This window comes from Salvelinus namaycush, chromosome 23 (assembly GCF_016432855.1).
Source record: "Salvelinus namaycush isolate Seneca chromosome 23, SaNama_1.0, whole genome shotgun sequence".
Taxonomy (NCBI): domain Eukaryota; kingdom Metazoa; phylum Chordata; class Actinopteri; order Salmoniformes; family Salmonidae; genus Salvelinus; species Salvelinus namaycush.
The window spans coordinates 26,148,413-26,173,042 of record NC_052329.1 but is presented as its reverse complement, the minus strand read 5'-3'; the positions used below and the strand labels follow the sequence as shown (position 1 = coordinate 26,173,042).

General features: G+C 43.7%; 1 protein-coding gene across 1 annotated transcript; it reads right to left on the bottom strand.

The window, feature by feature from the left end:
- On the bottom strand, positions 1-23,005 carry LOC120018576 (periostin-like). The gene is made up of 19 exons (XM_038961789.1): positions 22,988-23,005; positions 22,641-22,805; positions 22,195-22,341; positions 21,145-21,286; positions 18,379-18,591; positions 17,892-18,026; positions 13,511-13,659; positions 12,847-12,983; positions 12,066-12,196; positions 11,628-11,758; positions 8,382-8,484; positions 6,249-6,316; positions 5,774-5,819; positions 5,616-5,648; positions 1,812-1,984; positions 1,597-1,693; positions 1,182-1,244; positions 915-953; positions 1-709 (listed from the first exon to the last, which is right to left on the bottom strand). Exons 1-19 carry the CDS (start codon positions 23,003-23,005, stop codon positions 672-674), a joined length of 2,028 nt encoding a protein of 675 aa, XP_038817717.1. The 3' UTR covers positions 1-671.
- Between the last annotated feature and the right edge of the window lie 1,625 nt (positions 23,006-24,630).

Genomic DNA, 24,630 nt, shown 5'->3' with positions numbered 1-24,630 from the left:
TTTGTCAGAATGTTGCACATTTGAAACATCTAAAAGCAAAGACAAGATCAATATCTGAATGTTTAGCTAGGTAGAATAACAGACAGTCAGACAGAAAGGCAGAAAGAGAAAGCAAACACACTACTGTGACATTCAAGTCAGATCAGAGCTGAAATTACATCTGGTAGAAAAATATAAACATTTGCAGAAATTAAGTTACAGTCAGAAAATAGCAATCACATTTGTATTTTATTTATTTTTATGTAAGCACCACAAACTTGATATTATGCAGAGGTAAATTAAAAAAGTTCCCAAAAATTACTAAAACTTCCCAAAAATCCTGTTGTATCACCTCAACCAATGGTCAAGGCTTCCAATAGCTTGGTTTTAAAGATTATTTTGCTACCCCTGGCTAGCTTCTAATCTTTAATCTCTAATACACCCCCAAAACCCACAAATATGTGTACACTATTTACATATATTGATGGCTTTTAGTTATCTTTAGACACATGCACCAATGATTTGTGTTTTGTTTAGCAAATGGCTTTACGGGTTTCACTAAGTTCAAGTTCTGATGTCTACACACACGTAATTTGGAGTGTAGCGCTTGTATGGGAGACCATTCATTGACATTATCTCTGTTGTTTCTCTCTGGTTGCTGGTGCATCTTCAGTCACCTGGTCTGTCCATGTTCATTGTTCCTTTGGTCTGACACTCCTTCTGGGACCAGCTAGGAACAGAGACAACAGAAAGATCATCATACACTTAAAATCATAGAAATAAAGTTCCTAGAATGGACATTCCCATTCAAGTCAATGTTCTTGGTCATTCTATGTATATGGTCACAATCACAGCTCCTCATAGGATGATATTACCAATCATTTGAATCCCTCCAACACGGTCTAACATTATGTTATCAAGGAATCATGTTTTACCTGGAATTCTCCTGCTAATTACTGGTCTTGGGTTTCCCACTGTGAAGACACATTTACGACGCCAAATATCACAGAGTGGAAATGTGACAGTTAGTTTGAATCGTGTTTGTCAGTCTCTGCTTCACACTATCTGCTAAACCCAGATTCTAACATAACCTGTCACATGTCCATCCAGTGACATGCATAGATGTGATTTTCAATGAAACATTGCATTATTTCCTATATATTAAGTTATCTATCTATGACCAGAGGGGTGATGTTACTGACCTTTCTGCTGGATGTTGGCGATACCAATGCTGGAGCCACTGTTGCTGGCCGAGTACTGAGGACCTGTGGATGACATCATAATGAAACCCTACATCAGTCTTCACATAGAAACATCATGTTTTCACAGATGGGCAGCTGTAGGAGTCATGAGGGGGGTGACGTACAGTAGAGGGGATTCAGTACAAAAGACTCACATCTGCAGTCCTGTGTCTCACCTCACCTCAGCAAACCAAACACACCCTTCTTTGTTTCATGTGGTGCATCAATACACTATATAGCAACTATAGACCAAAACAGGCATAGCATACTGTAGCCTACAATACGTTTATTTTACTAGATGTTACTATGTACCCAGAGTTCTTCAGACCTCATGGACAAGAGTCAATAAAGACATGTGTGTCTGTGAGGTATGTACCTGAGACCACTCTGGTAACTTTGGTGACCTTGGGCTCTCCCTCGATGACTCGAGTGACCTTGGTGAACTTTGGCTCACCTTCAATGACTCTGGTCACCTAATAATCATAATCATGTATTAGATTTATGTAACGCTTTTCCTGATTGCTAAAAGTGATTTGGTGGGTACATGGGTGGGTACAACGGTTGAAGCATGGGTTGTTACATTGGTGTTACCTTGGTGAAGTTAGGCTCTCCCTCAATCACCCTTGTCACCTTGGTGAAGTTAGGCTCTCCCTCAATCACCCTTGTCACCTTGGTGATGGTAGGCTCTCCCGCAATCACCCTTGTCACCTTGGTGATGGTAGGTTCCCTTTCGATAACCCTAGTCACATGGGTCACATCAGGAACTTTAGAAAGAGAGAGAGGACAACAAGTTTAACAACTGGAATAAACAACAACAAAAGCGTCATTGAAGAACATGAAGTTTAAAGGGCACACTAGTAAGATCTGAAGGTTCGAATAAACTTAGAAACTCTAGACTCCACAAACTACAGACATGTAGTGTGTCAGTGGTTCCTCTACTCCTTCTTTAATAGAGATTACAGTTTATAGGTTTTATCAAATTAGACTGAATGGCAACATTTCACAGACTCTAAAAGGATTCATATGACTGGAATATTTGACATAATCAAAGGAATTGTGGATATGTGCTTTGCGGATACTTTCCAGGTAAAGGCTTTCTCCATGACATCAGTTTTCCCCTGAGAATTGCAACTACACTACTACCGGTCAAAAGTTTTAGAAGAGCTACTCATTCAAGGGTTTTCCCTTGTTTTTAATATTTTCTACACTGTAGAACAATAGTGAAGACATCAAAACTATGAAATAACACATATGGAATCATGTAGTAACCAAAAAAGTGTTAAACAAATCAAAATATATTTTATATTTGAGATTCTTCAAAGTAGCCAGCCTTTGCCTTGATGACAGCTTTGCACACTCTTTGCATTCTCTCAACCAGCTTCATGAGGTAGTCACCTGGAATGCATTTCAATTAACAGGTGTGCCTGTCACGCCCTCATCTGTTTCACCTGTCCCTGTGATTGTCTCCACCCCCTCCAGGTGTCGCTGATTTTCCCCAGTGTATTTATCCCTGTGTTTCCTGTCTCTCTGTGCCAGTTCGTCTTGTATGTTTCAAGTTAACCAGTGTTTTTTCCAGTACTCCTGCTTTTGCTGTTATCCTTTTTCTAGTCCTCCCGGTTTTGACCCTTGCTTGTTCTGGACCCGCCTGCCTGACCATTCTGCCTGCCTTGACCACGAGCCTTTCTGCCACTCTGTACCTCCTGGACTCTGATCTGGTTTTGATCTTTTGCCTGTCCACGACCATTCTCTTGCATTACCCTATTGAATTAATAAATATTGTAAGACTCCAACCATATGCCTCCTGTGTCTGCATCTGGGTCTCGCCTTGTGTCATGATAGTGCCTTCTTAAGAGTTAATTTGTGGAATTTCTTTCCTCCTTAATGCATTTGAGCCAATCAGTTGTGTTGTGACAAGGTAGGGGGGTATACAGAAGTTAGCTCTATTTGGTAAAAGACCAAGTCCATATTATGGCAAAAACAGCTCAAATAAGCAAAGAGAAACAACAGTCAATATGGAAAATTTTGAGAACTTTGAAAGTTTCTTCAAATGCAGTCGCAAAAACCATCAAGCGCTATGATGAAACTGGCTCTCATGAGGACCGCCAAAGGAATGGAAGACCCAGAGTTACCTCTGCTGCAGAGGATACGTTCATTAGAGTTACCAGCCTCAGAAATTGCAGCCCAAATAAATGCATCACAGAGTTCAAGTAACAGACACATCTCAAAATCAACTGTTCAGAGGAGACTGCGTGAATCAGGCCTTCATGGCCAAATTGCAGCAAAGAAACCACTACTAAAGGACACCAATAAGAAGAAACTTGCTTGGGCCAAGAAACACAAGCAATGGACATTAGATCGGTGGAAATTTGTCCTTTGGTCTGATGAGTCCAAATAGGAGATTTTTGTTTCCAACTGCCGTGTCTATTTGAGACGCCGAGTAGGTGAACAGATGATCTCCGCATGTGTATTTCCCACCGTGAAGCATGGAGGAGGAGGTGTTATGGTCTGGGGGTGCTTTGCTGGTGACACTGTCAGTTATTTATTTAGAATTCAAGGCATACTTAACCAACATGGCTATCACAGCATTCTGCAGCGATATACCATCCCATCTGGTTTGGGCTTAATGGGACTATAATTTGTTTTTCAACAGGACAATGACCCAACACACCTACAGGCTGTGTAAGGGCTATTTGACCAAGAAGGAGAGTGATGGAGTGCTGCATCAGATGACCTGGCCTCCACAATCCCCCGACCTCAAACAAATTGAGATGGTTTGGGATGAGTCGGACCGCAGAGTGAAAGAAAAGCAGCCAACAAGTGCTCAGCATATGTGGGAACTCCTTCAAGACTGTTGGAAAAACATTCCAGGTGAAGCTGGTTGAGAGAATGCCAAGAGTGTGCAAAGCTGTCATCAAGGCAAAGGGTGGCTATTTGAAGAATCTCAAATATAACACTTTTTGGTTACTACATGATTCCATATGTGTTATTTCATAGTTTTGATGTCTTCACTATTATTCTACAATGTAGAAAATAGTAAAAAATAAAGAAAAACCTTTGAATGAGTAGGTGTTTTAGAACTTTGGACCGGTAGTGTATCACTTTCAGAATCTTGACTGGAGATAATTGTATAATGTCACGCCCTGACCTTAGAGATCCTTTTTATGTCTCTATTTTGGTTTGGTCAGGGCGTGAGTTGGGGTGGGCATTCTATGTTTTTGTTCTATGTTTTCTATTTCTATGTGTTTGGCCGGGTGTGGTTCCCAATCAGAGGCAGCTGTCTATCGTTGTCTCTGATTGAGAACCATACTTAGGTAGCCTTTTCCCACCTGTGGTTTGTGGGTAGTTGTTTTCTGTTTTTGTGTCTGCACCAGACAGAACTGTTTTGCTTTCGTTCGATGTGGTTTTTTGGATTAAATCATGAACACTTTAAACGCTGCACCTTGGTCCACTCTTCCTTCAGCCCACGAGAACCGTTACATATAAACAGTAACTTGAACTTCTGTGCATATTTCTCATTGATGTCAGGAATTAACCACACAAATCAAAGGTCAGGATTAAGCCCAATAAAGAACGGTTATTTTACCCAGAACAGATAAAACCTTCCCAGGTGTCTGCTACTATGGCAAGTCTTTTCTTGTTGCTGTCTGTACTGTAATTATCTGAACAACCATAATGGTTTTCCCTCTTGGACGTGGGTCATGAATTTCATTGAAGGCCGAGATCCCCCCTATCTGAACTGTGCCAACTATTCTATCAACTCTTGTAGCACAATGTCTTCAAGTCTTTCCAAGACTAAATGTGAAATATCATTTAAAATGATATACACTGAGTGTACAAAACATTACATGACATAGACTAACCTGGTGAATCCAGGTGAAATCTATGATCCCTTAATGATGTCACTTGTTAAATCCACTTCAATCAGTGTAGATGAAGGGGAGGAGACAGGTTAAATAAGCATTTTTAAGCCTTGAGGCAATTGAGACATGAATTGTGTATGTGTGCCATTCAGATGGTGAATCAAGACAAAATATGATTATGGTAGTAGGTGCCAGGCGCACCAGTTTGAGTGTGTCAAGAACTGCAATGCTGCTGGGCTTTTCATGCTCAACAGTTTACCATGTGTATCAAGAATGGTCCACCACCCAAAGGACCTCCAGCCAACTTGATATAACTGAGGGAAGCATTGGAGTCACCATGGGCCAGCATCCCTATTGAACGCTTTCGACACCTTGTTGAGTTCATGCACTTACGAATTGAGGCTGTTCTGAGGGAAAAAGGGGATGCAACTCAATATTAGGAAGGTGTTCCTAATGTTTTGTACACTCAGCGTATTACACAAAGCTAAGATTTATGCATGAAGAATGTTGCTTCGATCCTTTAACTGTAACTTACCTGACTCAATGACGCGTGTGATGATCGTCCTCTCTAGAGGAAACAGAAGACACACAGCAGTTAGTCACTGGACAACAACAAAGTTACAAATAAATGTAGTTGCAATGCAAAAAGGTACAGCGGACATCTAAGACTTGGACAGATATAGTTTAACTCACTCATGAATGTGAGGGGGATTTCCTTATAACTGTATCCTGACACGAACTGTGAATGAATGGAAAGAAGGATTAGAGGCTGTAAACCATATTATTGTAGGTCTGTGTACACATAATTCTGCTCAACTCCAATGCAGAGGGCAACAATGAACCTTCAGATGCACTGCTTGGGATTTGTGAAGGCAGGAGAAATTTCTGCCTCTATTATGTGGTGGGTACTGTATTTGTTCAAGGCTTTACATGACGTCTTGTCATTTTAAGGTAATTTTGTAACAAACACTTAGATGTTAATCTCATCTTGTTAGCTCAGGGTTCTCTGGCATCGTAGTCATTTTCCTATTCATAATAACCTGTCTGGCCTTGTTCAGTACTGTAAGTAATGCTGTGGTATGATAGTCATGTGGGTGTGGCCTATTGTCCTGGTTCATTAAATGGGCGTGGTCTGTTCCTTTATGTGGGTGTGGCCTGGTACAGTAACCTTGATCTCCATGTACTTGATGAGTCTTCTCAGCAGCCCAAGCAGGTCAGAGTTTCCAGCAGGCAGCTCTACAGGACATTAGAGTAGAGGGTGTTAGACATACTGGCAGCACTTTACACTAAGGTACATACAGCACAGTACAGGGTGTTAGACATACTGGTAACACTTTATAATAGGGTACATACAGCACAGCACAGTACAGGGTGTTAGACATACTGGTAACACTTTATAATAGGGTACATACAGCACAGCACAGTACAGGGTGTTAGACATACTGGTAACACTTTATACTAGGGTACATACAGCACAGTACAGGGTGTTAGACATACTGGTAACACTTTATACTAGGGTACATACAGTACAGCACAGGGTGTTAGACATACTGGTAACACTTTATACTAGGGTACATACAGCACAGCACAGTACAGGGTGTTAGACATACTGGTAACACTTTATACTAGGGTACATACAGCACAGTACAGGGTGTTAGACATACTGGTAACACTTTATACTAGGGTACATACAGCACAGTACAGGGTGTTAGACATACTGGTAACACTTTATACTAGGGTACATACAGCACAGTACAGGGTGTTAGACATACTGGTAACACTTTATAATAGGGTACATACAGTACAGCACAGGGTGTTAGACATACTGGTAACACTTTATACTAGGGTACATACAGTACAGTACAGTACAGGGTGTTAGACATACTGGTAACACTTTATACTAGGGTACATACAGCACAGTACAGGGTGTTAGACATACTGGTAACACTTTATACTAGGGTACATATGGCACAGTACAGGGTGTTAGACATACTGGTAACACTTTATACTAGGGTACATACAGCACAGCACAGTACAGGGTGTTAGACATACTGGTAACACTTTATACTAGGGTACATACAGCACAGTACAGTACAGGGTGTTAGACATACTGGTAACACTTTATACTAGGGTACATACAGCACAGTACAGGGTGTTAGACATTCTGGTAACACTTTATACTAGGGTACATACAGTACAGCACAGTACAGGGTGTTAGACATACTGGTAACACTTTATACTAGGGTACATACAGTACAGCACAGTACAGGGTGTTAGACATACTGGTAACACTTTATAATAGGGTACATACAGCACAGTACAGGGTGTTAGACATACTGGTAACACTTTATACTAGGGTACATACAGCACAGTACAGGGTGTTAGACATACTGGTAACACTTTATACTAGGGTACATACAGCACAGTACAGGGTGTTAGACATACTGGTAACACTTTATAATAGGGTACATACAGCACAGTACAGGGTGTTAGACATACTGGTAACACTTTATACTAGGGTACATACAGCACAGTACAGGGTGTTAGACATACTGGTAACACTTTATACTAGGGTACATACAGCACAGTACAGGGTGTTAGACATACTGGTAACACTTTATACTAGGGTACATACAGCACAGTACAGGGTGTTAGACATACTGGTAACACTTTATACTAGGGTACATACAGCACAGTACAGGGTGTTAGACATACTGGTAACACTTTATACTAGGGTACATACAGCACAGTACAGGGTGTTAGACATACTGGTATCACTTTATACTAGGGTACATACAGCACAGTACAGGGTGTTAGACATACTGGTAACACTTTATAATAGGGTACATACAGCACAGTACAGGGTGTTAGACATACTGGTAACACTTTATACTAGGGTACATACAGCACAGCACAGTACAGGGTGTTAGACATACTGGTAACACTTTATACTAGGGTACATACAGCACAGTACAGGGTGTTAGACATACTGGTAACACTTTATACTAGGGTACATACAGCACAGTACAGGGTGTTAGACATACTGGTAACACTTTATACTAGGGTACATACAGCACAGTACAGGGTGTTAGACATACTGGTAACACTTTATACTAGGGTACATACAGCACAGTACAGGGTGTTAGACGTACTGAACCATTCAGCACTGCTAAATATATGTAATATATCAATAAATGATTCACTGCACAGTGCGTCTCTCAACACATGACAATATAATCAGGGTATAATCAGTTTCTCCAACAGAGGAGATGGCAGTCAGAGAGGTTTGAGTCAGTCTTACCACCAGGGTAGAGGAGGGTTTTGACAAAGTGAATGACTCCGTTAGTGGCCATGATATCGTGTTCAGGGACCTCAATAGTGTTCACTCTGATTGTGTTGTTAGCCTGGAGGAGAGGAGTAGAGAGGATTAAGATCCAAACACTGATGAGATGATGAGTACAAGCTGGTAATGCACCATATGTTTCTCAATTAGGTTGGCATTGATGACATTATATACAGAACATTTGCAACAGTTCTGGTGTGATCATAACATACAGGAACTCAAGTCCTTTTGTTCACCTGACCTAGAATTCCTTACAATCAAATGCCGACCGCATTATCAACCAAGAGAATTCTCTTCCATTATAATCACAGTCGTGTATATCCCCCCCGAGCAGACACCTCGACGGCCCTGAAAGAACTTCATTGGATTCTATGTAAACTGGAAACCACATATCCTGAGGCTGCATTTATTGTAGCTGGGGATTTTAACAAGGCTAATCTGAAAACAAGGCTCCCTAAATGTTATCAGCATATCGAATGCGCGACACGGGCTGGCAAAATTCTGGATCATTGTTACTCTAACTTCTGCGACGCATACAAAGCCCTCTCTCGCCCTCCTTTTGGCAGATCTGACCACGACTCCATTTTGTTGCTTCCAGCCTACAGACAGAAACTAAAACAGGAAACGCCCGTGCTCAGGTCTGTTCAACGCTGGTCCGACCAATCTGATTCCATGCTTCAAGACTGCTTCGATCACGCGGACTGGGATGTGTTCCGGATAGCGTCGGACAACAACATTGATGTATACGCTGATTCGGTGAGCGAGTTAATTAGCAAGTGCATCAGTGATGTTGTACCCACGGCGACTATTAAAACCTTCCCCAACCTGAAACCGTGGATTGATGGCAGTATTCGCGCAAAACTGAAAGTGCGAACCACTGCTTTTAATCAGGGCAAGGCGACCGGAAACATGACCGAATACAAACAGTGTAGCTATACCCTCCGCAAGGCAATCAAACAAGCTAAGCGTCAGTATAGAGACAAAGTAGAGTCGCAATTCAATGGCTCAGACACGAGAGGTATGTGGCAGGGTCTACAGTCAATCACGGACTACAAAAAGAAAACCAGCCACGTCGCGGACCCCGATGTCTTGCTCCCAGACAAACTAAACAACTTCTTTGCTCGCTTTGAGGACAATACAGTGCCACCGACACGGCCCGCTACCAAATCCTGCGGGCTCTCCTTCACCACAGCCAACGTGAGTAAAACATTTAAACGTGTTAACCCTCGCAAGGCTGCCGGCCCAGATGGCATCCCTAGCCACGTCCTCAGAGCATGTGCAGACCAGATGGCTGGTGTGTTTACGGACATATTCAGTCAATCCCTATCCCAGCCTGCTGTTCCCACATCCTTCAAGAGGGCCACCATTGTTCCTGTTCCCAAGAAAGCTAAAGTAACTGAGCTAAACGACTATCGCCCCATAGCACTCACTTCCGTCATCATGAAGTGCTTTGAGAGACTACCACCCTACCTGACACCCTAGACCCACTCCAATTTGCTTACCGCCCCAATAGGTCCACAGACGACGCAATCGCAATCACACTGCACACTGCCCTAACCCATCTGGACAAGAGGAATACCTATGTAAGAATGCTGTTCATCGATTACAGCTTAGCATTTAACACCATAGTACCCTCCAAACTCGTCATTAAAGCTCCCCGCCCTGTGCAACTGGGTCCTGGACTTTCTGACGGGCCACCCCCAGGTAGTGAGGGTAGGAAACAACATCTCCACCCCGCTGATCCTCAACACTGGGGCCCCACAAGGGTGCATTCTCAGCCCTCTCCTGTACTCCCTGTTCACCCATGACTGCGTAGCCATGCACGCCTCCAACTCAATCATCAAGTTTGTAGACGACACTACAGTGATAGACTTGATTTTAGAAGTTGGATTAGCTAACACAACGTGCCATTGGAACACAGGAGTGATGGTTGCTGATAATGGGCCTCTGTACGGCTATGTAGATATTCCATTACAAATCTGCAGTTTCCAGCTACAATAGTCATTTACAACATTAACAATGTCTACACTGTATTTGTAATCAATTTGATGTTATTGTAATGGACTAAAATCTTGCTTTTCTTTCAAAAACAAGGACATTTCTAAGTGACCCCAAACTTTTGAACGGTAGTGTACATTTTTCAGTAACTTGGTGGTAGTTTTAAATTCATCAGTTAATACTTTTTTCTGCCATGTAGCAGTGTAGCTAACTACTGGACACTCTACTTTTTTTTTGCAAAAATAAAATAAAATATGGGTGAAGTAGGCAAGAATTTCATTTCCTTTTCGGCATTAGACCTGCCCAATTCTCACTTGAACCATTGTTTTTGTTTTTAATAGGCTAAATTAAACATGCTGTTGACATTTGACTCCAGAGTGATCTGTTCTTGCAGTTTGTAGTCTATGACATTTCAGATTTAGATATGATCATTTTTCACTAAGTAGTAGTGGATGTAGTGAACTACTTTTTCAAAGTAACTTAGTTAAGTAAACTATATTTTTCTTAAGGGTAGCTTTAGTGTAGCTTAACTTCTTCCAGTGTGAAGTAATTGGTAGCAATGGAATGCAACTGTCTGTTGTTAGAAGTCAAATGTAATCTAAACTAAATCATGAATAGTCTGCACTACAAACATCCAGGGTCCTCACATGGCTTTATGGTTGATTTTAAGAAAGGATTTCTTTTAATGACCTTCGAATATGACCCTAAGGACATTGCTGTAATCAAACTTAAAAGCTAAGTATAAAATTAACCCAAGGTTAAAACAGTAAATATCAAAGGTCAATGCAAGCCTTTGTGAAATCCTAAATCTTGTCAGCATGCTGAATTATGTTTGGGAAGTTGTCTCTGGGGAAGTTAATCCAACAATTACGGTTCTGGTTTCTTACTCATCAGATGACCGTTATTTCAGACGTCCTCTTTTTCCACGTTGAACTGTTATATATACGTTTTCGAAGAAGTAATAGTTAGTCATAATTCCTACTTTGAACGTTGGTTTACATTGTTGATGACAAAGGATTGCGGATGTTAGTAATACTGAGTGGATCTGGAGGAGAGGCTCTTGATTCACAGTAAAAACATTGTACAATCTCTTCAGGATCTGTCTGATAATAGCTTTTTTCTGGCTTTTCATACACACGTACATTGGAAAATGCCATGATTTCTTATATTTACAGCCTTGTTGCATGTTGAGAGATTTGGACTCACATGCAGCACTCGGAGGTTATTGCCCTGCAGAGACTTGAGGAGGTTGGTCACCCCAGTCTCCAGACCTCCACCGATGAACACTCCGTTACTGAAGTGGTAGAGCAGGATGGTACGCAGGGCGTTCATATTACCTGGCCAGGACAGACAGGACTTTAGACGGAAGACTATAGTACCATAGAACGTGTCGTACATACAACCACTAACTCTAAGTCTTATGGATGTTCCTTTGACATTGCAACCTTTAGGAGAAAGCTAGTAGCTATGGTAGCTATGGTAGCTATGGTTAAGGTCAGCAGTTTTTCCTGACCATCATGATGTGGCCTGACAAGAAAAACCTCTGGCTATGATTTGTTTTTAGAGAGACTGAGACAGACTAAGAAGGACAGAGAAAATGATGGAGAGAGTGACTGAGAGAGACGGAGAGAGAGACCAACCAACCTCTGAGCAGAGCCAGGTCACTGTCTCTGACGCCAGCGAAGGCCTCATCACTGGGAGCGAACAGAGTGTATTCTCCTTCCTGTTTGAGCAGGTCAGTCAGACCAGCTGTCTCCATCAGTGACAGGAAGATCCTGCAACCAAACAACATTAAGGAAACAGTTACCTGCCACTCATGACAACCACTGAGGGTAGATACTGTATAACCGGCAACCGGTGCCAGTGTGATAGCTTAACATATAGCGCTGCCTCCCTAAACTCGTCTCTGACTGGGCTTGACCAGGGTTCTCTACCTCGCCAACACACGTGACCGCCGGCTTGACAATGTACAAACCGATTGACCTATAGAACAGGATCCTCTTCAGTGATGAGATCCTTTGTATTATTTAAATAATAAGATAACTTGCAAGAGGTGTACATGATTTAGAAAGAAGTTGGCCCACATGTCTGCATAAACTGTTTTCCCAGCTTGCTCCCAGGTCTGTATGAATTTGATTGAACTCTCTCTGACTCTTTGGCTGTTGGGTTAGCTAAAGAACATTGTTTCTCGAGTAGGGGGTGAGACAAGGTTGTCCAACACTGTTTAGTATTCAGTATATTCGTGAATTGGCCGCAAAATCAGAACAATCTTTGTCTGTCCCTTGATCAAAAATCCTTCCACTAGTCTGGTCTCAGATCTGTATGAGCTTGAGCTAACTTCTCTGACTATTTCATTTGCTGAAGCACATACAGATCTGGGACCAGGCTAAAGCACACAGAGTCTTTATGTGTCCAAGCAGCTTACTTGAATCCTCCGTTGTTAGTGAGGATCTGGAACATGGTGGTCTCAGCTGGCTTCATCAGAGTCCTCATCAGGTGGAGGGCTCCGTTACTGCCCTCCTTGCTGCCGCGCACCAGGCAGGAGTTCTCTATGCACACCGCCTATAGACAGACAGGACAGGTTAAAGAACCACTTTAGTGAAAACTCTACTTTTTTTGTTGTTGAAAACAGTTTTTCTGGGTTTTATCCTAATAATGTAACTCTAGTCCTAATATCCTAATTCTAGCAAAATTATTACATATTTGGGCATTTTGGTATGCTAGCATAAGCACCTAACTAGTTAGCTAGCCAGATAGTTAGCTAGCTAGGCTAATGGTTTCTCCAGTCACCTAACTTCTGTTTTGAGCATCTTTAAAACTGAAATTTGAGTTGGAACATCTGCTGAAGTGGCTCTTTATAAGACATGAAATTGAACAGTCTGCTAGCTACTGAATGAACAGCCTCTTAGTCAGTCCAGTAGATGGATAGCCCAGTGAAATGGATATGTGTTGTATGGCCATTGTGTTTGACCAGCTGTTCAGAGACAAGAGATGCACGCACGCACACACACACATCCACATACACACACATAGTCGTGTACTCACACAAACTCACACAGACACACCCACACACACACACACAGACTCACTGTGCGGTAGATGAAGACTCTGAGGAACTTCCCGGCAATGGTCTCCAGGCGCTGTCCATTGTACAGCTGTCCCAGAGTGATCTTCTCCTTCAGGATGTGGTTCTCCAGAATCACCTTCAGAAAGCTCTGGTCAATGGCCATCACCTCATCTGGAAGACAAGATATTTCATACAGATACAGTGTAAGAGATCAAAATATGACATTAAATATGTTTGTAAACAATAACTTTTGAGAAACTATCCCCAATTCTGCAAAAATGGAGATACAAGGTTTTTCCAGGACGCAGACGATAAAAAAAGTATCGTCACATGATTCATAATATAGGCTAATGATGCAGTCTGGTGGTCTAGTCAGTCATTGTAAAATGTCAACCTTATTTTCCAGGAAATCAGATTGATCAGCCATCTTGTAACAGTGTCTCTGTCCCAAATGGCTCCTTATTTCCTTATTCCCACAGGGCTCTGGTCAAAAGTAGTGCACTATATAGGGAATAGGGTTCCATTTGGGACACAACCAGTGACTGTTCCAATCTGCATTACCCTGGGGTTGTCATACCGACTAACAGAGGAACAGCTGCTGAGCTGTCTGAGATACAAAGCTGTTCCACACTGTGGCTCTATTAACAGAGGAACAGCTGCTGGGCTGTCTGAGATACAGAGCTGTTCCACACTGTGGCTCTATTAACAGAGGAACAGCTGCTGGGCTGTCTGAGATAAAGAGCTGTTCCACACTGTGGCTCTATTAACAGAGGAACAACTGCTGAGCTGTCTGAGATACAGAGCTGTTCCACACTGTGGCTCTATTAACAGAGGAACAGCTGCTGAGCTGTCTAAGATACAGAGCTGTTCCACACTGTGGCTCTATTAACAGAGGAACAGCTGCTGATCTGTATGAGATACAGAGCTGTTCCACACTGTGGCTCTATTAACAGAGGAACAGCTGCTGATCTGTCTGAGATACAGAGCTGTTCCACACTGTGGCTCTATTAACAGAGGAACAGCTGCTGAGCTGTCTAAGATACAGAGCTGTTCCACACTGTGGCTCTATTAACAGAGGAACAGCTGCTGATCTGTATGAGATACAGAGCTGTTCCACACTGTGGCTCTATTAACAGAGGAACAGCTGCTGGGCTGTCTGAGATACAGAGCTGTTCCACACTGTGGCTCTATTAACAGAGGAACAGCTGCTGGGCTGTCTGAGATACAGAGCTGTTCCACACTGTGGCTCTATTAACAGAGGAACAGCTGCTGGGCTGTCTGAGATACAGAGCTGTTCCACACTGTGGCTCTATTAACAGAGGAACAGCTGCTGAGCTGTCTGAGATACAGAGCTGTTCCACACTGTGGCTCTATTAACAGAGGAACAGCTGCTGAGCTGTCTGAGATACAGAGCTGTTCCACACTGTGGCTCTATTAACAGAGGAACAGCTGCTGAGCTGTCTGAGATACAGAGCTGTTCCACACTGTGGCTCTATTAACAGAGGAACAGCTGCTGGGCTGTCTGAGATACAGAGCTGTTCCACACTGTGGCTCTATTAACAGAGGAACAGCTGCTGAGCTGTCTGAGATACAGAGCTGTTCCACACTGTGGCTCTATTAACAGAGGAACAGCTGCTGGGCTGTCTGAGATACAGAGCTGTTCCACACTGTGGCTCTATTAACAGAGGAACAGCTGCTGAGCTGTCTGAGATACAGAGCTGTTCCACACTGTGGCTCTATTAACAGAGGAACAGCTGCTGAGCTGTCTGAGATACAGAGCTGTTCCACACTGTACTTTACTTCGAAAATGGACAAATTATGTAGGGTCTAAATCAGAGAACAATTTAGTGGGGGAATTTACGAGCTCAACGCCGTAACACAGCTTTTCCATCCTGGGGGATTCTTTTCTTTCCTACAGCGTGCAGCAGGCTAGTCTATCATACTGGGGATTATTATACTTTGGTTCAGTTTATCACATGTGCGTTACAAATGTTGGATTAAGGTAGGAGATATCTCTCACCACACCTTTTGAGGTCTAGAATGTTCCTATGCAGTGTGTGTGTGTGTGTCTGCGCGCACAGTGGTAATTATGCATTCTTGTGGTTTGCATGGCATAAAGCTCCAGCTATAAATCATTCCAGCACTCTTCCCTCATGTGACCCGTATATAGTAAGTCTAGTATATGAAGCTTACTAGTGAGTCAGCATGACAGCAAGACTAATGTCACAGTTTGGAGCTCAGTGTGCATTACCCACCTGTTGAGAGGAGAGAAACAGAAAGAAGGAGAGGAGTGATTAAAGTAGTGACAGAGGAGCTAGAGAGAGGAAGAGGGGGACAGAGAGAGGAGCTAGAGAGAGGAAGAGGGGGACAGAGAGAGAAGCTAGAGAGAGGAAGAGGGGGACGGAGAGGAGCTAGAGAGAGGAAGAGGGGGACAGAGAGAGGAGCTAGAGAGAGGAAGAGGGGGACAGAGAGGAGCTAGAGAGAGGAAGAGGGGGACAGAGAGAGGAGCTAGAGAGAGGAAGAGGGGGACAGAGAGAGGAGCTAGAGAGAGGAAGAGGGGGACAGAGAGAGGAGCTAGCGAGAGGAAGAGGGGGACAGAGAGAGGAGCTAGAGAGAGGAAGAGGGGGACAGAGAGAAGGGAGGAGCTAGAGAGAGGAAGAGGGGGACAGAGAGAGGAGCTAGAGAGAGGAAGAGGGGGACAGAGAGAGGAGCTAGAGTGAGGAAGAGGGGGACAGAGAGAGGAGCTAGAGAGAGGAAGAGGGGGACAGAGAGAGGAGCTAGAGAGAGGAAGAGGGGGACAGAGAGAGGAGCTAGAGAGGGGAAGAGGGGGACAGAGAGAGAAGCTAGAGTGAGGAAGAGGGGGACAGAGAGAAGGGAGGAGCTAGAGAGAGGAAGAGGGGGACAGAGAGAGGAGCTAGAGAGAGGAAGAGGGGGACAGAGAGAGGAGCTAGAGTGAGGAAGAGGGGTACAGAGAGAGGAGCTAGAGAGAGGAAGAGGGGGACAGAGAGAGGAGCTAGAGAGAGGAAGAGGGGGACAGAGAGAGGAGCTAGAGAGAGGAAGAGGGGGACAGAGAGAGGAGCTAGAGAGAGGAAGAGGGGGACAGAGAGAGGAGCTAGAGAGGGGAAGAGGGGGACAGAGAGAGAAGCTAGAGTGAGGAAGAGGGGGACAGAGAGAGGAGCTAGAGAGAGGAAGAGGGGGACAGAGAAGAGCTAGAAAGAGCAAAAGGGAAAGGGAGAGACAGAGAGAGATAGGATGTTCAAGAGTGTTTAAGGGAACGAGAGAAGTGTTACAGACAGAATTGAGCCGGACCATGATGTGTACTCACCAGTGAAGACAGAATTGAGCCGGGCCATGATGTGTACTCAGCAGTGAAGACAGAATTGAGCTGGGCCATGATGTGTACTCACCAGTGAAGACAGAATTGAGCTGGGCCATGATGTGTACTCAGCAGTGAAGGCAGAATTAAGCTGGGCCATGATGTGTACTCACCAGTGAAGACAGAATTGATCTGGGCCATGATAGGTAGTCACAGTGACAACAGAATTGAGCTGGGCCATAATGTGTACTCACCAGTGAAGACAGAATTGAGCTGGGCCATGATGTGTACTCACAGTGGCAACAGAATTGAGCTGGGCCATGATGTGTACTCACCAGTGAAGACAGAATTGAGCTGGGCCATGATGTGTACTCACAGTGACAACAGAATTGAGCTGGGCCATGATGTGTACTCACAGTGACAACAGAATTGAGCGGGGCCAGTGGTGTGTACTCACCAGTGAAGACAGAATTGAGCGGGGCCAGTGGTGTGTACTCACCAGCTCTGACAGAATTGAGCGGGGCCAGTGGTGTGTACTCACCAGTGAAGACAGAATTGAGCGGGGCCAGTGGTGTGTACTCACCAGCTCTGACAGAATTGAGTGGGGCCAGTGGTGTGTACTCACCAGTGAAGACAGAATTGAGCGGGGCCAGTGGTGTGTACTCACCAGTGAAGACAGAATTGAGCGGGGCCAGTGGTGTGTACTCACCAGTGAAGACAGAATTGAGCGGGGCCAGTGGTGTGTACTCACCAGTGAAGACAGAATTGAGCGGGGCCAGTGGTGTGTACTCACCAGCTCTGACAGAATTGAGCGGGGCCAGTGGTGTGTACTCACCAGCTCTGACAGAATTGAGCGGGGCCAGTGGTGTGTACTCACCAGTGAAGACAGAATTGAGCGGGGCCAGTGGTGTGTACTCACCAGCTCTGACAGAATTGAGTGGGGCCAGTGGTGTGTACTCACCAGTGAAGACAGAATTGAGCGGGGCCAGTGGTGTGTACTCACCAGTGAAGACAGAATTGAGCGGGGCCAGTGGTGTGTACTCACCAGTGAAGACAGAATTGAGCGGGGCCAGTGGTGTGTACTCACCAGTGAAGACAGAATTGAGCGGGGCCAGTAGTGTGTATTCTGCCTTGGCTTCCATGGCTGCAGACAGACCCAGCTCTGACACCATGTCACTGAAGGTGGACTGGGAAGGGGTGAGCAGCTCCATCACCTGCTTAGCTTAGAGGACACAGGCAACACCATTAAAAGCTTCTCTACCACTGAAGGATCAACACTTCTACACTTATTCAGAGTTTTCAGATTTGATCTTAGTCTTGGCGTCATTGTGTCATTGTTTCCATCTATGTTCCTATGTGTATGGTTGACTTGTATACTAGTGTAAAAGCAAAGAGAGCTCCAAATAAAGGTGTTGTGTATTTCGTGAAACAGTTCAAACCATTTACATTTCAACAAACAAATGCAAATGCAAAAACACAAACACTAATTCTGAGATGTAACTCAGAATTACAACTCTGTAATGAAAGCACTATACAAATTACATGTATTATTATTAGATGGGCCGAGAGCTAACCTGAGTCAGGCATGAGGACCTCGTCAATGAGGTGGATGACTCCGTTGGTGGTGACAATGTCTTTCTTCAGCACCATCTTGATGCCGTTGACCGTCAGGCTTTCCCCGTCACAGCCAATCTCAATGTTGTGGCCCTCCAGGGTCTCAAAGGTCTGGCCGGACATGATACCCTCTGAACACTGGACAGAGTTCAGCATGTGGAAGTTCAGCAGGGCTGGAGGGAGAGGAGAGGAGAGGAGAGGAGAGGAGAGGAGAGGAGAGGAGAGGAGAGGAGAGGAGAGGAGAGGAGAGGAGAGGAGAGGAGAGGAGAGGAGAGGAGAGGAGAGGAGAGGATAAGTGTCAATCGGACCCACAGACTCAGATACTTCTATATATACCGTTATTGATTAACAGCATTTTTTTTAAATTTGGTTTACTACATTAGGGACATGACTGGCCCAGCATCCTGAGAAAATTTGAATTCATATACTGTACTTGCAAGGCGTACTTTTTATTCTTAGTAACTTAATAAAAAAATCCCCAAAAATCAGCTTCCCACAAGGGCTTGTCTGCAGTTGGTAATGCTGATGTGTCAACTTCTGTCTGTAGCATCTGAACAGTTTGGGCTTCAAACTAATATGACCCCACTGTGGAAAGGGGAGACACTCATGATGTTGTTCTCCATTTGCTCTAAACCCCCCAACACACACACTTTTTATTAGGACTATAAAGAACTTTGAGGATATTGGTACAGGTTTTTATACTTTCATAAGCTCTGGCACCGTATCGGATTATAGGAGCAAATTCATGGCTACCTAGTATTATGGCTTGTATTACATGTCTGGATGAATTTGACTGAGATTTGAACATGAACATGAGAGTAGGCCAGTTGGCTGCTAGAAACAGAGGCGCCTTGCATCGGATTATGTCATTTCCAGCATGGCTTCAGAATAGTGAATGAATCACAGGTTGCGTGCCAAATGGCACACTATTATCCATTAAAGGTCCAATGTAGCCATTTTTATCTCAAAATATAATACTTTTGGGGTACAAATGTAGTACCATACTGTGATTGTTTTCAATTAAAATTGTCAAAAAGTAACAAAAATAGCTTCTTAGCAAACAGCAATTTCTAAAGCAAAAACTTTGCTAGGACTGTCTGGGAGTGGTTTGAGTGGGGAGGGAAAAACAAAAAATGTGCTGTTATTGGCAGAGAGGTTTGGAACTCTCTTTCTTATTGGTCCATTAACTAATTTACCGCATGGTGTTATCGCCGTAGAAGGCCAAAACCTCCGATTTGCTTCGTTTAAATAATCCAGGCCACAATGTGGCAGCAGCTTGTTTGTCTCATGCATGCTGTAGATAATGTAAGCTAACTAGCAAGCTGTGCTCATGGGTCATCACTAGTTATCACAGCCACAAAGTCATAAACCCCACCTATTTCTACCAAAAATGTGATTTTAAACCTAACCTTAACCTTAACGTTAACCACACTGCCAACCTTATGCCTAACCCTAAACTCAAATTATGACTCAAAAGCACATTTTTGTTTTCATGAATTTTTTACTCTATAGCCAATAATGACAACTGCGCTAATGTTGTTGCTAGCTAAAATTTGTAGTAAGCCCTTGTTTATACTAACCAAATGGCCACAACTAGATAACTAATGTAGATAGCAAAATTATAATTAAATCACATTGGATTCATTTTTTAATGAAGCAGCTGCCTGCTACACTGGGACTTTAAGTGCTCAACTTTTGACCAGATCCCTATGGGCCCTGGTCAAAAGAAGTGTGCTAAATAGGGAATCGAGTTCCATTTGAGACGCAGCCTATGAAATTCAGGAGACCTGGAGATCCCCTAGATCTCATGGGTTCTGGTGTCGGGAGTCTATTGAGTGCAGGGAGATTCATGACAGTTTTACTGCTTTGTTTGACTCGGTTCGACTGTGTGTGAAGTGGTGTGATCTCATAGCTCAGGGAAGTCCTAGGACTAATATTAGGGATCATCACACCGCTGCCAACCCTCCTAATGCTCTGAACCTTCTGAACCTTTCCAGTCCCAACCCTCTGACTGAGGTGTGTCCCAAAATGGTACTCTATTAATAGTGCACTACTGTTGACCATAGCCGTATGAGCGAAGTAGGGAATAGGGTGCACAGCCTTTGGGACACAGGCAGAGCGGGGTGCTTCCTGCTTCCTGCCCTGTGGTGTTTAGAACCGTATGAACGATACCTCTTTGGAAATGTTTTGGAACAAGTGGAGTGTTTTATTATTGTGTGCCACCCAGACATAAATTATAGAGTGACAGTAAATGTTTAGCTCTTTAATGTGTCAAATTATCAAAAAGCTTCACCATATGAAGGTTTACGTCTGAATAGCCATTATTTCGTAGCCCATCATGTGAAACTAGAGCTCTTTTATTTTTCATTACTCACTCACACAACTGTGGTGAACGCTCAGTTTGCCAACTGTCTGAGAATTCAAAATCCACAGCTCAGACTGTAACTAGTCGGCTCCATCTGTTTAGAGTAGGGAAAAGCGCTTACATGTAAAAACTCTGCGGTTACTCAGCCCTGCAAACATAGCGAGCGGGAACCAATGAGTTACTTTTCCTGCACTTTCATCTCATTAAACACGGATATGGCCTGAATTTGGAGATTTATTATAAAGTCTATATGTCTCCCCTCTGCTTTAAAGTACTCTCCTGGGAGCTGCTCTCTGTATTCATAGAAGACATTCCAGAGAGGTGATAGAGCGTTGAAGCCTGGTCCAGCGGTTTGGTTTACCTTGGAGGACACCCTTGTCACCCATCAGTCGTTGCAGCACGTCCGAGTCCAGCTTGGCGAAGGCATCGTTGGTGGGGGCAAACAGGGTGTACTGGCCGGGCTGTCCCAGCTTGTCCAGCAGGCCTGAGGCCAGGGCCACATCCTGTAGTGATAGAACACATCATATCCTCCATTAATACTGTGTGTGCCACCCTCTGTAAAAAAATAAATATTTTTTTATTTCACCTTTATTTAACCAGGTAGGCAAGTTGAGAACAAGTTCTCATTTACAATTGCGACCTGGACAAGATAAAGCAAAGCAGTTCGACATATACAACAACACAGAGTTACACATGGAGTAAAACAAACATACAGTCAATAATACAGTAGAAAAATAAGTCTATATACAATGTGAGCAAATGAGGTGAGATGAGGGAGGTAAAGGCAACAAAAAAAAAGGCCATGGTGGCGAAGTAAATATAATATAGCAAGTAAAACACTGGAATGGTAGATTTGCAGTGGAAGAATGTGCAAAGTAGAGATAGAAATAATGGGGTGCAAAGGAGCAAAATAAATAAATAAATAAATACAGTAGGGGGAGAGGTAGTTGTTTGGGCTAAATTATAGATGGGCTATGTACAGGTGCAGTAATCTGTGAGCTGCTCTGACAGCTGGTGCTTAAAGCTAGTGAGGGAGATAAGTGTTTCCAGTTACAGAGATTTTTGTAGTTCATTCCAGTCATTGGCAGCAGAGAACTGGAAGGAGAGGCGGCCAAAGGAAGAACTGGTTTTGGGGGTGACCAGAGAGATATACCTGCTGGAGCGTGTGCTACAGGTTGGTGCTGCTATGGTGACCAACAAGCTGAGATAAGGGGGACTTTACCTAGATTGAATAGACTTACCTAAATTGAATAGACTGAAAACAAAAAGATGAGAAGGGGAAAGGAGACAAGCGGAGAAGGATATAGAAGAAAAAGTTAGGAAAGGAAAGGTAGGAAAGAAAGAAAGTGAAAGGAATGGAAATGAAGGGGCAAGAAGAGAGGAGAGGAGAACAGAAGAAAAGAAAACTTACATTGAGAGTGGTGAGGTCATCGTCAACCTCAATGACATCCTGGATGGTGTTGCTCACGGCAGTGATGACACGGTCGATGACGTGCACCACTCCGTTGGTGGCAACCTGATTGCCATGGATAATTCTGGCACAGTTCACCGTCACGATCTTCATACATAATAACACACCGCATAGGACATGCACAGCACAGTTAGTATCTGCACACAACACACAAAAGCATACCGTCCGTAACTCTCCAATGTTCACACAACACACTCTTCAACAACTACCTGCACACAATAAAGCCTTAGCTCTCCATGATGTCAACTTTCCTATCTCATGGCATGGAAACCTATGGATTTCCAATACATTCCATGGGCGCTGGTCAAATTAGTGCACTGCATGTGGAGTAGGGTGCCATTTGGGATGCAGAAGATGATGTTGTATAGGTCTAGTGGGATGCTCACCCCGTTGGAGTAGTGGTTGATGTAGAGTCCCAGGTCGTTGTACATGGAGTCGACCACCAGGCCGTTCTTCAGGTCTTTGGTCTGCAGGCGTTTGTTAGCCATGTGGTAGTGCAGGGCGTTGTACAGCTCAATGTTCACGTTGCTCACCAACGCACTACGCACTTCCTGTTGAAGAAATGCCGAATAAAAAGGCTTAAGATAACATAAATACTTAACATAAAGTGATGACAGTAACTGGCTGTAGGGTTCAGGTATATCAACCATACATTCTGGTGATTTATGTTGTAGCTCTTTTAAATGGTCACATTACAAGCACTGAATGGTTTTGGTTATGGAATAGTTACTACTATCGCTGGTGGGTTCATTTTCATTTTCCAGCTGTAAGAGATGACACTTATCCTAACGTACCCCATCTAACAAGTCCCAGGCATCATTGCTGGGAGCGAAGAAGGTGTATGACCCAGATCCCTCTATCTCCTCCCTCAGCTTGGAGATGTGAGAGTATTCCTGGGTGGAGATGGCCTTGACCAGGCCCAAGGTACCATACACATTGTCTATAGGGGCCACTGTGGAACAGGGAAGAGAAGGTACCATAATGACTACATCACTCTACATACCAGGAGTGATCCCAAATGGCATCCTATACCCTATATAGTGTACTACTTTTGATTAGAGCCCTAAATTATTGCAGTACTTATGGAATAGAGTGCCATTTGGGACACACACAAGTCTCATTAAAACAACTCTAACAACTATAAAGAACCCCAAAGACAGCCGGATGACGCTGAAAGGGAATATGTATGGGTAGGATGATGTGCCAGCTAAATCTTTATGTTGGTGTGGCGTTGTGACTCGTAAATGTTATGAGAAAATGCAATACCCATTGATATGTCTTAGTTTAACCTCTTGTTTATTAACCTTTGAAGTAAACTATAACATTAAGTGCACTACAAACTTGAGTACACTGCGTATCCTGTACCATATAACATTACATACACTGTAACCGACCGTAGCTACATACCTGCAGGGCATCCTTTCATTCCTTCCAGCTTCATGTAACCTGGACAGCACTCATACAGCACCGTCCTACAGACATAGAGACACAGACACACCATGTTTAGGGACAGATCACTCATACAGCACCGTCCTACAGACATAGAGACACAGACACACCATGTTTAGGGACAGATCACTCATACAGCACCGTCCTACAGACATAGAGACACAGACACACCATGTTTAGGGACAGCTCACTCATACAGCACCATCCTACAGACATAGAGACACAGACACGCCATGTTTAGGAACAGATCACTCATACAGCACCGTCCTACAGACATAGAGACACAGACACGCCATGTTTAGGGACAGCTCACTCATACAGCACCGTCCTACAGACATAGAGACACAGACACACCATGTTTAGGGACAGATCACTCATACAGCACCGTCCTACAGACATAGAGATACAGACACGCCATGTTTAGGGACAGATCACTCATACAGCACCGTCCTACAGACAACACACAGAGACCAAATTTAGAGACAACACATGTACACATCACATTTTAGAGAAGGAGACAACTCACAGAGATACCCATAAACAGCCCTGTCCAACAGACAACACAGGGACACAAACATTAGAGACAGAGAGGAGGGAGGGATGGAGACATCCCACACAGACGGACAGATCACGAGCTAGAGAAAGAGACATACCCTATCCTCTGTTTAAATATTCAGAGTCGGGGTACATAAACAGTGATCACCACATCCCATGTAGTTAGTGTTCTAGAACTTATTTCAGAACATCAGAGCACATCGTATATTTATCCTGGAGTTCATCCTGGTGTATTTCAGCTGAATCATCACTAATGTCTGTACTGAAAGGCTGTTTCATGCTCCTGTGTGTGTTCAGTTGTTTCCACATGGTCCTCATTATCTGTTTTATTAATAACCATAAGGCTTTGTGGTCCCAGGGCCCAGGCCAGCA

What these genes read in the sequence shown, in the direction of transcription:
- LOC120018576 (XM_038961789.1), bottom strand. An exon ending in GAGTCTTCATCTACCGCACA is followed by an intron (nt 12,984 to 13,510) that starts GTGAGTCTGTGT and finishes GTCTGTCTATAG; the next exon opens with GCGGTGTGCATAGAGAACTC. An exon ending in ACTAACAACGGAGGATTCAA is followed by an intron (nt 12,197 to 12,846) that starts GTAAGCTGCTTG and finishes GTTTGGTTGCAG; the next exon opens with GATCTTCCTGTCACTGATGG.